The sequence below is a fragment of the Mesoplodon densirostris genome, chromosome 2 (assembly GCF_025265405.1).
Source record: "Mesoplodon densirostris isolate mMesDen1 chromosome 2, mMesDen1 primary haplotype, whole genome shotgun sequence".
Classification (NCBI taxonomy): Eukaryota; Metazoa; Chordata; class Mammalia; order Artiodactyla; family Ziphiidae; genus Mesoplodon; species Mesoplodon densirostris.
Window position 1 is genome coordinate 69,217,096 of NC_082662.1, and position 13,006 is coordinate 69,230,101.

General features: G+C 40.1%; 1 protein-coding gene across 1 annotated transcript in view; it reads left to right on the top strand.

Moving 5' to 3' along the window:
• The first annotated feature begins 233 nt into the window (after positions 1–233).
• Positions 234–13,006, top strand: part of AK5 (adenylate kinase 5) — a 253,833-nt gene continuing 241,060 nt past the window's right edge. The window contains exons 1-3 of the mRNA XM_060084682.1: positions 234–293; positions 3,298–3,484; positions 10,331–10,498. Of these exons, the coding sequence (XP_059940665.1) occupies positions 234–293; positions 3,298–3,484; positions 10,331–10,498 (415 nt within the window). The remainder of the gene's footprint in view (positions 294–3,297; positions 3,485–10,330; positions 10,499–13,006) is intronic.

Consider the following 13,006-nt stretch of genomic DNA (forward strand, 5'->3'; position numbering starts at 1 on the left):
CCCGCAGCTCCGGCGTGGGGACCAGCACCGAGGCTGGGGCGGCGGGAGCGCTGAGACCACAGTCGCCGCGGAGAGGCGGAGGGGGGCCCGGCCTGGGTAGGCAGAGCCGAGCGCGTATTTGCGTGTGAGAGCGAGGGCTGCGCGGTGCTCGGTGAGGACACCGCCAGCCCCAGCCCAGGTCGCCGCAACCCGGGAGCCTCCCGCCTGCGCCCCAGGGCGCGCGCGGAACAGCCATGAACACCAACGAAGCCAAGGAGTATCTGGCCCGGAGGGAAATCCCGCAGCTTTTCGAGGTAGGGGGCTAGGTCTGGCAGAGAGGAAGGGAGGATCGGGGAGGGCATCCCCGGGGTTCGGGGTGAGAGGCCGCTCGCCGTCCCACCTTGCCGACGCGGGGCACGGAAGTGAAGGCGCTTGCGGAAGCTTGCTCGCCCGCTTGCCCAGGGGTAGCTGCCTGTCTGGCGGGTTGCGGGGTCCTTATCGGAAGGCTGGACTCAGAAACCTCCATCTCGAAAATCAAGTTTCAGTCTTCGAACCGGGTTCTGGAAGCAGGCTGCCCCCAGCGCATCCCTCCCATGTGGACCCCCAGAATGGGCTGCTGGCAGCGGCCGGCCGCGCTCTCCGGGGGCGAGGATCAGGCCAGGTGGGTACGCTGGCGCCCAGCAGCCAGCAAGGACTCGGAACTGCGAATCGAGAGCCTTAGTCCCTTCGCGCGCCGAGGGTTGGGACCCCCGCGTTGACGGGGAAGTGAGGACGAAAGCAGCCCTCCACAGGGACAGCTTGGGGGAGAGGGATGAAGATGCAAAAAACAAATCCAAACCCATCAAGTGCAGCGCTACCTCCCGGCTGGCTGTCACCCAGCGCTGCTCTGCGCTTTCGGTGAATGAACTCCTGAGCACGTTTTCCCGTCACCTTGGAAGGGATGGTTCTCCTTCCTCACCTCCCCAGCCCATAGCTTTCGCCTGCCCTCACCAACCCACGTAGAGAAGGCGAATCGGAGAGGGAGTGGCGAGGCGGGCGTGACTCCTGTTGCTCTGTCTTCCGACCGCATCGCAGCATCATCTGCACCAGAGACCCGGGAAATGGGGAACACTTTGGGAATGTGGGAGAGGAGGCTTGATGGATGAACTAGAACCTTGGTTAGTTCTAAACCATAGGCTACGTCGCGGATCGTCTTGTTTCCTTTCCTTCTCTTCGTATTTGAATTTTAGAACATTCCTGAATCCTATGTGCTTTTACTTAGGTTAAGGGAAAAAAAAAAAAGGAAGCGAGCCAAGCTTCATAGAGCAAGCTCTGAAACCCGCTCCCCCATTTCTGAAAGATGATAGACTGTAGACTGATGTAGTAAACTAAAAGTTATGCGTTGCTCTTTCTCCTATTTGGGGGGTTTGTTCTGCTAAAAGGAATTTTATAACACTACTTGGGAAAATAATTTTTTCTGTTTTCCCAAATTATCTTTAAATGGGCCGCCATAATTACAGATCTCCATTTTCCTCTCACCTCCATAAGCCACCGGTTTCAGGTCCATCTGAAGACAAGATTTCCAGGTAAATCGCCCACTGAGCACAAGCCTAGTATGTGAAACCCCAATCTAGCAATTGTGTTACTAGTATTTGAAAAAAAAAATCTTCATTGAGTGCGTTCACTCATTTTAGGCAATAATAGGGATAAAAAAACTAAAAACCTAATCTTGAGTGACTTGAATTGCAGTTGGATTATGTATGGGGCACAGAAAATCTGGCACTTTTAAAATCCCATATCATATTTTTGCAAGATGCAGAAAGAGGAATATATGGAATCAAAACCATTGACTTGGAATTCCAGGCCTACGAGTTTCTAGCTGAGTAACCTAGATCAACTCACTAACATCTCTGAGCCAGGATTTCCTAGTCTATAAATGGTGATGATAATGCCACATAGGGCTGAAAGTGCACTGGGTAAGCTAAAGCATGCAAAGATACAGAATAAGCCCTGCCACAGAGTTAGCTACATTGAGGTAGGTGGAATCCGAGGAGTTAAACGCAATGTGTGTGTATCTGTGTGTGAGTGTAGCACAGACCCTGACATACAAACTGGGTGTGGATGCCCAGGTTAGTTTTTTCTGCTCCCTCTGCAGTTGAACTCCTCTGATTGAACATTCTAACCTATGTTATTTAGGATTTCAGAGAACAAATGTACCTGGTAGGAACTGCCTACCATTTAGAGCAAATTGCACAAGAATAATTTGAAAATAAAATACTGTATTTAGGAAAGATGTCAGCTTTTCAAAGGGTGTATGTTTTGTGCATTAATAATGGTGATAATAATCCTCTATGCTTTTTCCATGAAATACTCCAAAGGAAAATATTTTGCACATCAGTTCAGTTCCCAGGAATCAGCATTTCCAAATTTATAGCATTTTTAGAAATTAGTACTTATGAAATATCAGACATCAGGTTTTCCTCTGTAATTTCAATGGATATTATAGTGATTTATTATATATCAAATGTTTTTACTTAAACTCAGTCTTTATGTTTTGAGTGAAATTTTTTTTCTAAGTAGACAACAGTTCAGTACGTACCTACCATGTGCGAGGGAAAGTGTCAGAGGCTGGATATTGCTAAATAAATAGAGACCCACACTGTATTGTTGAAGAGTTTATAGGTTAGAAGAGGAGACCAACACATAAACTGGTGGTTTTAGTATGAATGACAGGTAAGATAGTTTTTTCTGGGTATCATGAACACCAAGGAAGGGTGTTGGGTCCACAAGCCAACCTGAGGGCTCAGGGGAGACTTCCTGATGATGATGATGATGATGATGATGATGATGATTACAACCACCAACATTTATTATTTACTATGTTCCAGGCACTTAATATGTACTTTACAAATATTTACATACATTATATGTATGTAAAATACATTATATTTACAAAATATTTACATTTTTTAATCCTTAAAAAACCCTCTGAAACTGAGGCTTGGAGCCTTTAAGGATGGGTAGGAATGAGATAAATCATGACTAGAGCATTTTTACACACTGCACTTTATCTCATATTGATAAGGTTCTTCCGTTTTAAACAATATAGTTGGCCTTAATTGTTTAAAAGACAGAGAATGCTGAGCTGAAAACTAATTGGTCAAGAATTTAAGGGGGTATTTTAATTACTCAATCAGAGCATAATTTCACCTCTAATTGTTTATTTTTTTTAAATGCAAAGAATCAAAACAACCCAGAATTTAAAGACGGGATATACACTATTCTGACAAAGGTGGTTTAAAAACATATTTTCTGTGGGCATATTGTGTTGTATTTCAGAGCCTTTTGAATGGACTGATGTGTTCTAAGCCTGAAGACCCAGTAGAGTACTTGGAAAGTTGTTTACAGAAAGTAAAGGAACTAGGCGGCTGTGACAAGGTGAAGTGGGATTCATTTGTAAGCCAGGAGAAGAAGACCTTACCTCCGCTCAATGGAGGGCAGTCACGGAGATCCTTTCTAAGAAATGGTAATGTATTCGTAGAATAATAGACAGTTTATACTTAGAGCAATTTTCTTTAAAACCTATCATACAAACTGTAGGCAATGATATAATTTAGTAGATTTCCCAGCACCTAAAAGGATATTTGGTCCTGGAATGTGACTATTCTGTCTCTGCTACTAATTCTAATCACCTCCATGATAAGACAAACAAAATTACATACCGTTGTCCAGCACTTCACTAAAAGCTCAATGAAATTTTTTACTGACTCCATTAATTTTGTTTTTTCTTCTTAATTAATTAATTAATTAATCAATTTTTGGCTACGTTGGGTCTTCGTTGCGGTGTGCGGGCTTCTCATTGCTGTGACTTCTCATGTTGTGGAACATGGGCTCTAGGTGCGGGGGCTTCAGTAGTTGTGGCATGCGGACTCAGTAGTTGTGGCACACGGGCTTAGTTGCTCTGTGGCATGTAGGATCTTCCTGGACTAGGGCTCAAATCCTTGTCCCCTGCATTGGCAGGCGGATTCTTAACCCCTGCGCCACCAGGGAAGTCCTGACTTCATTATTTTGTAAAATGAATTACATTAGCAAACTGAATTTTTCTTAAAATTGCAAATTAGACTTTTCCAAATAAATGAGTAGATGACAGACAAAATTGATAGTTATTGTATAACTACAACATTTTTTATTAGGTCAGAAGAGATTTAACTTATTAATGTGTTTCCAAATTCAGAGTTCATATTAATGCATCTGCGTAAATGCATGTAAAGTTTATACTAGTTAACTCAAGAAGGATTTATTTATTGAATGCAATGTATGAGATTAGGCATTTGGGTGCTACAAAGGAAATGGGATGCATAAATTTGTTTAACAATTTTAGGGATTGTTTGGAACTAAGAACTGGAATTCACTAGAGGAGATTCATGGTATTCCAGCTTTCTGAAATATGTGCTTATCAAAATTAGTTCAATATCAGCCAAGCGGCCTTTTGGGCTCCAGACAAAATTGAGAAGTACAATAGTATGTGCAAAATGGAATCAGTTCCAATCAGAGGAAACCAATTAATTCTTTCCCAGTGGCCCAAATCATTCTATTTTCAAAATTTAAGCCATTCTCAAAAATTGTACCACAAAAAGTTTCAGTTATACAGACAGAATTTGAAGCGGAGACAATTCTATTTGCAATAAATACAAGGGGGAAATAAATCTTAGTTTGTTTTATCTTACTTAGTCATGACCCACTTAGATTTTATTTGAACATGATGTGGGGAAAAGTCAGAGTGTGTTAATTTCTAAGAAACACAAACAGGGAGAAAAAGCAGAAATGACGTCGTCTCAGAAACATCTCCAGAGAGAAGACTCCTTCCCTGTCAATGCAGGGTCACCACTAGATGATTTAGGCTTGGGTGCTCAAGAGAGAACCTTTAAGCAGTTACCACTACAGCACACCACTTGGTAAATTACTGCTTAAGTGAACAAAATGATATTTTTGTGAGCTTGAAGGGTTCATACACCTTCCCAAAAGGGCTAACTTCCTTCCCAGGGTGTCATCATATGTTAGAATATGGCTCAATGTTAAATACATGCCCTTGGCCCTTGTTAAGTCAAGTGACATAAATATGGGAATTTCTTTTTAAACCTTAAAGCACTAACAAACCTTAGGTATTACTGGATTTAGTCTAAGGTATTTTTATGTTCTTAAATTTAAGTCTAAGAGGATGTGACATTCACTTAGTTGAAAAGCTGGTTATATAAAGTGACTGTTTTGTAACAAAATGAAATTTGAATGCTTCTATTTTATACTGTTACTTGACTTGATTATATGTAGAAGCCAGGCAGGCCAAGTATGTAATAGAGAATGGTGGAAACTGTGGTCAAACTAGAGAACAGAACTAGAGTGAACAATCATTGTCTAAAGGCAGTCAAGCACAAATTTTGGAAAAATGTCGAGCTGAACAAAGTACATCTATGAGGCTACATTGGGCCCACAGATGACCAGTTTGGAACTCTTGATCTAGCAGGATAAGCTAAAATAGGAATGGAAAATGTAGACTTAACTTTCATTAGAACTGAAATCACTAGTTAATTTTAGAATCTCCATATCTGCTAGTACTTTACCAGAATTCCAACTCAGAGATCTTTTAATTAATCATCAAATAAAACCTTTCACATACTATGGTGACAAGAATGTTGTATCACACTGTTTAATATCTGGAACGTAGGCTAAAAGACAGAAAATGGTTTCTAAACTGATTAATCCTATAATAATAAAATATTATTTTATGAAATGCTTTGCACGTGTGTGCTTTGTAGGTTTTTAACTATGATTTACAGAATAGCTTATTAAAATTGACAAAATTGCTAACTTCCCTGTAACTTTAAGCACTATTATTATGTCTAGAAACAAAAAGTGATTCATGCATTTTTTGCTGAAATGTTGACATAGCCATGCTAATATATAATTATCATGAAAAATTATTCCGTGAAATAGAACATTTTAATAATTTTTAAGCAAATTACTTTCCTAGGTAAAAATATGTTAAAAGCAAGGATAAATTATTAGCTGACAGTTCTTTAAAGCATTGTACTGTAAATATGAGGTGAGCATCCATTTTTTTCTGCCGTTTGTATACAATTGAACAAATAATTACTCACAAATAGGAGTTTTAGTCCCATAGCTCCAACTGTCCATAGAGCTTTTCTTCTGGAATATCTCATTGTCATCTTTACTCAACATGTCCAAAACCAAACATATCATATTTGCTTCAAAACCAGCCCTCCTTTTCTTATTTACATGAAGTCAGCCTATGAGTCAGTTGAGCAATAAAATAACCACTTATTGAGTACTACTATGTTTCAGACACTCTTTTAAGACTGAGAATGTAGCCACCAAAAAATAACAAACATGGCACCTGCCCTCATGAACAAACATGGCACCTGCCCTTATAGTCTAGTGATGAAGTCAGGTGTTAAAAATATAATTAGAAGCACAATGGATGCTATAGAAAATACCATATGCTATAGAACTAACCATATTAGCAGGCAGATGGATCCCACCTAAGCCGGGGTTCAAGGTAGGCTTCCTGGAAGAAGTGATATGCTAATACTAAGAGACAGAGAGGTGAGTAGGTATCAACTAGAGAAGGATGGAGGAGATTGAGAGTATACTAGGGAACAGAGAACAGAGATTTCTGACATAGAGGAAGAAGCCAGGATAAAGACAGGAAGGAGAGAAGCCCAGTATTTCTGGAGCATAAAAGAGAGGGCAGAAAGATACTGGATGAAGTGCAATATGTTCCTTATTGTTTTAGACTTGACACTTGGCAATTGTTTTTGAACTGTCATCTTCTGTCATCTCTCATATCTGAATCCGAATCGTGTCCTTCATATCCAACCACTCATTTCCATTTCCCCTACTTCCCCTCTAGTCTAAGCCCTCATCTCTTACCTGTGAACTACTTTAACAGCCTCCTAGCTGCTACCCTTTCTGCTCCTAGTTTCTCCCTACTCAAATCCATTCTAACCACCACCAGGTTAATTTTCCTAAAAAATATATTTCATATTTCATCATGTCATTTCTCTACCCCCCAGAAACCTCCACTGGCTTTCTACCAGATTAAAGCTAAACCCTTTACCCTGCTGATCAAGGCCCTCCACATTGTGGCCACACTCTACCTACCCATCTTCTGGCTTTTCTCCATGGGCACCATCTACTTCAGCAAGATTGTTCTCTTTGTTATTGGTTCAGCAAGTATTTATTGGACAGTAACTTTGTGCTAAGCATAGTTCTAGCTCCCAGGGATACAAAGTTCCAGATAGGAAAGGTCCCTGCTGTTACAGAACTTATTCTAATGGGAGAGGACAAACATTGGTGAAGTGGTAGGTGCTGTGCAGAGCATTATTATAAGGGGTGATGTCCTTGAAATTAACTGGCTGGCTACCCTAGATTAAAAGGTCAGTAAAGGGCTTCCCTGGTGGCGCAGTGGTTGAGAATCTGCCTGCCAATGCAGGGGACACAGGTTCGAGCCCTGGTCTAGGAAGATCCCACATGCCGCGGAGCAACTAGGCCCGTGAGCCACAACTACTGAGCCTGCGCGTCTGGAGCCTGCGCTCCGCAACAAGAGAGGCCGTGATAGTGAGGGGCCCATGCACTGCGATGAAGAGTGGCCCCCGCTTGCCGCAACTGGAGAAAGCCCTTACACAGAAATGAAGACCCAACTCAGCCATAAATAAATGAATAAATAAATAAATAAATAAATAAAAAAGGTCAGTAAAGTGTTCTTATAGGAGGTGACATTTAAGCTGAGGTGTGAATGACAAGAAGCAGTCAGCCACGGGATCAACTAGGAAAGAACATTTCAAGCAGTGGACTGTGGTGTAGAAGCAAGCAACTCATAGAGTCTACAGTAGTCCAGATAAATGATGGCGGCTTGGGGAAGAGTTGTGGTAGTGGAGATGGAGAAAAACGTGTGCATTTGGGATATGCTTTGGAGAGAAGTCTATGGGAATAGATATAAAGAGTGAGGGAAGAAGTTAATCAAGGATAATGCTTAGAGTTTTGCCCTGCATTGGGTGAAGCAGTTCAATTTCAAGGCAGAACTGGATAATGTTGTTAGTGCCTTTCCTGACATAGCTCTTCCCAGAATTTTCTAAAGAATACCCACTGTCGGGAATTCCCTGGTGACGCAGTGGATAAGAATCCTCCTGCCAATGCAGGGAACACTGGTTCAATCCCTGGTCCAGGAAGATCCCACATGCTGCAGAGCAGCTAAGCCCGTGTGCCACAACTACCGAACCTACGCTCTAGAGCCCATGTGCCACAACTACTGAGCCCACGTGCCACAACTACTAAGCCCGGGTGCCTAGAGCCCATGCCCTGCAACAAGAGAAGCCACTGCAGTGAGAAGCCTGCACACTGCAGTGAAGAGTAACCCCCACTCACCACAACTAGAGAAAGCCTGCACACAGCAACGAAGACCCAACACAGCCAAAAATAAATAAAATTTAAAAAAAAAAGAATACCCACTGTCATCTGTAGACTACTTCACTCTTTTCGTGGAATTAAAGTGAGTTCCATGAGTCAGTAGTCAATGACCTCATTTATTGTATCAACAGAGAATGGAAAGTTCTACCTCATCTCCAGAGGAAATGTGAGTATTATGCCATGCTAAAATCCAGTAATCCACTTAGCCAGATTACTCATGGCAGGCCAGGTGACCTCTGTCTCCTTGTGCAGGTGCTTTTTGGGTAGTTAGGGCTTCTCTTTGCCTCCTTGAATACCAGCGCATGGATGAGGAAGGAAAGATCCATGAATCAAACAGCAATAGCTGGTAGAGAGCATCTGCCTCACTTGGGCTTGCCAGCTCTGTCCTCTGATCTATTTGAACATGTCATTTGTATTTCCGATTCTGAGTCTTCGTGTTTCATTTCTACCAACTAAGAAATACTTTCCACTTTTCATCACAAGTTCTAGTCTTTCGAAGTTCAAGTCCTGCCTCTTTTGCAGTCTTTTTCTACCACTCCTGCCCAAATGGATCTACCCATCAATTGAACTCCTATGGTGTTTACCATAAGAGATATTCATTTTATCACTTATCCTGCCTGGTGTGCATACTGCTGTCAGATATAAGCATGTGAGCTCTAGTTTGTAAGCTCTGTGGGGACAGGACTACCTCTTATTTTATTCTTCTATTGAATCATCCTCAACACACTAACATGTCTGACAATAAACAGCAAAGATTTATTGCTGTTGTAGATGTAAATTTAAATCTTCATAGTTACCTTTTTAAATCAAGGAGATAAAGATAATAAATATTGATAATGTAAGGTTAAATGATGTTGAAAGATGTTCCAAATATAGAAATCGTTTGCTACTCTTTACCTGTCTTGTGACAGAACCTTAAGTTTTTGTGCATTATGCCACCAAGCCATTCCACTGGACTACAGTAGAGTACCTGAATCATAGTGACTGTATATCTATATTTGTGGATAAATGAAACACGTTGTGCATAAGCATTGCCTCCATCGGCAGCTGCATATGGTTATGAAAGTTGTGAAGTTGTGCACTACAAAACTCTAGGAGCACCATTTTCGGTGACCAGGATGTATACCAACTACCAAGCAAGACTAGGCAGTACTTAAGAAAGTTCCTTGAGGGCAGAGGTTGGCAAACTATGACCCATGGCCAAGTCTGGCTCACTGCCTGTTTTTTATAAACAAAGTTTAATTGGAACACAAGCACATCCATTTGTTTATTTGTTTATTGATTGATTTTGATTGATTGATTTAATTCTTGGCCATGTTGGGTCTTCGTTGCTGCATGCAGGCTTTCTCTAGTTGGGTGAGCGGGGGCTACTCTTCGTTGTGGTGCTCAGGCTTCTCACTGTGGCGGCTTCTCTTGCGGTGGAGCAGGGGCTCTAAGCACACGGGCTTCAGTAGCTGTGGCACGCGGGCTCAGTAGTTGTCGCTCGTGGGCTCTAGAGTGCAGGCTCAGTAGTTGTGGCACATGGGCCTAGTTGCTCTGTGTCATGTGGGATCCTCCCAGACCAGGGCTCGACCCCGTGTCCCCCGCAGTGGCAGGCGGATCCTTAACCACTGAGCCACCAGGGAAGTCCCCATTTCTTTATTTATTGTCTACAACTGTTTTCCTGACTAAGTGGAGTATGAGACTCTCTGTTCCTCAAAGCCCAAAATGTTGATTATCTGGCCCTTTAAGGAAAAGTTTGCTGACGACTTAAGGGGACAGGAGTCTTGTTCCAGTTGAAAAAAATGACTCATTTAATTTTTAAATTTCTTCAACTAATTGGTTAAGTGCAAAAAAATGTTTTATTGTGCTTTTTTTTCCGTTTCAAAGTTATCTTACTCTTTTGCAGTAATGCCTGAAAATTCAAACTTTCCTTATCGACGGTATGATCGGCTCCCTCCAATCCATCAATTCTCCATAGAAAGTGATACAGACCTCTCAGAGACTGCGGAGTTAATTGAGGAGTATGAGGTCTTTGATCCTACTAGACCTCGACCAAAAATCATTCTTGTCTTAGGTACGAGGACAGAAAGCAAAATTCTCATACTGTTGCTCACTTTGTTTATATATTTACATTTCAAAAATTATGTCAACTATACATCATATTTGCAAATAGTTGGATAATGACAAACAATGGAAACAAAAGCTTGAGAGAGAGTAGATGGAAATATTTTTAGCATAATTTTCAATAAAACATATATTGTTATAATTATATAATCTAATGCTTATTGCACTTTTATAGAATCTCATTACAGTGTCATAGAAATTCTCTGTAATAAATGAAGATTTACCATCTTGTGGTTTTTATTTGCTTAATTTTTAACATAGATAGCTGAATCCATTAGAAGTTTTCTAAACATGATGTGTTTTTTCCCTTTAATTCAACAAATTGAATTTTTATTCACTATTAACTTCAGAGCAAAAAATAAATAACAATAATAATATGTTGGTAAAGATTCATGTAAATGAATCTTCCTTATAACAGACTGGCACCAATGATAAAATCTAAGTTTGATGTTATCAGACAAGCAAATCTAATAGAATAGTGTTTTACACAGCATGTAACATCTGAGTATTAACGAAAATAACAAAGATAAAAGTTAATTTTTTAAATTGCCACTATGAATCTTATGTTGAGTATGAAAATATCAGTCTGATGCCATTTCACAAGGATTAGATATTGAAAATGTCTTAAGTAATTTTGCAGAATGCATTTTTGACCACTTTTGCAAATTCTAACTTCCTCAAAAGCTATAAAATTTTGAAGAGTCCTGTCAACCTGAAACATTTGTAGTCATTGTCTCACTTTCCAATTTGACTCAGCTTTCACAAAGATGACCAAAAGCAAAAATCTAGCGTAAGATGTTAAAACTATTCTAGCCAGTAGCTGTTAACCAAGGGCCAAATGTATACAGCCCCCAAGCAAAGAAGTACTGCTCCCAGAAGATGTAACGATGATGGCAACTGGGGAAAAAACATGCAAATAAACACACCAAACTAGAACAAGAATTTAACTTCACCAGTCTAGAAGGAGAGATGTTTGTACATCTATAAGTGTAATGAAAATGAAATTGCAAATATGTTTATCCCTGAATTGTTATATTATAGAAAAATAATTGTAAGACGAGAGTACAGAAATCAGCTTTCTAAAAGTCAAAATATTCTCACGGTTTATGGCAGCCACTATTATGCCATAAATCTCTATCTATTCTTGAAGGTGGAATTTTTGTGTGTGTGCTTAAAAATTTGGGGTTCTTACCTAGAAGACAAGGAAATGCTTCATTAAAAATTAGAGCTACAGGTGGAGAATAATTGGAAATTATTTCACCATTTTTTTTTTTTTTTTTTTTTTTTTTTTTGCTGTACGTGGGCCTCTCACTGTTGTGGCCTCTCCCATTGCGGAGCACAGGCTCCGGACGCACAGGCTCAGCGGCCATGGCTCACGAGCCCAGCCGCTCCGCGGCATGTGGGATTCTCCTGGACCGGGGCACGAACCCGTGTCCCCTGCATCGGCAGGCGGACTCTCAACCACTGCGCCACCAGGGAAGCCCTATTTCACCATTTTATAATGAGATTCTTTCAGTTTTGTTTTTCTTGCTGTTAGTACAATATTGGTGATTATTATCAAGATAAACAAATGAAGGCTTGATTGTCCATGAAAAAGGTGTAAAACAAGTTGTTCTTGTATAAAACAGCAATATATGTGAATTTTTTGTGCATTGTGAATTTTATATGAAAATGATTAAACTATTTCAGTAAACTAAGATCTGTGGAGAAGATATAAATGCTTAAATCTCCTACACTTCACAGTTCTTTTTTACTCAATAAAATCAACTTCCTTCCCAAGGGTGTGATTTTGGTTTTAGACTTACACTGTGTGTTGTAACATTTTATGTATTACAAGAATGATACAGAACCAATGAGTGTAAATAACTTTTAGAGGACTGAGGTAAGAGAAGAACAGAAAAAGTGAATCTGAGGTTATCTGAGAAAACTGGGACAATTTTATGACTTTTGAGGAATTATAAAATAATTGTACCTGAACCTTACAAATTTTTATTAGTTCCAACCTGAAAAAGAGTGGGAGAGGTACAGATATCCACATCCAAATAAGCAAAATTTCCCTTCTGGCAATACAGATTTTTTTTTTAAGGTAACCTTCTTGGTACAGATATTAATGAATCTCTCTTATGTTAGCATAATCATAAAATCTAAATGTTAGATGGATCCTAATATTTATAAGTAGTAGAATTAAATAAATATAGCAAAATTAAACTTACTCTGGTTTCAGGGAGAAGAAAGTAAGATTAATTTGTTAGGAAGCTCCGGTAATCAAACTCATCCAATAAATTAATGCTCTTCTCTGTCAATTGTGCTAATCGTATTTTTTTGTTGTCTGCTAATGCCTCCATTAATTGACAAAAAATTGTTTTTCCTTGAAGGTGTCATAACTTTCTTAGCATGTCTGAATTTTTAAAAATTCAATATGTTCTCTTATTTTGATGATTTGTCAGATCAGGTGTGA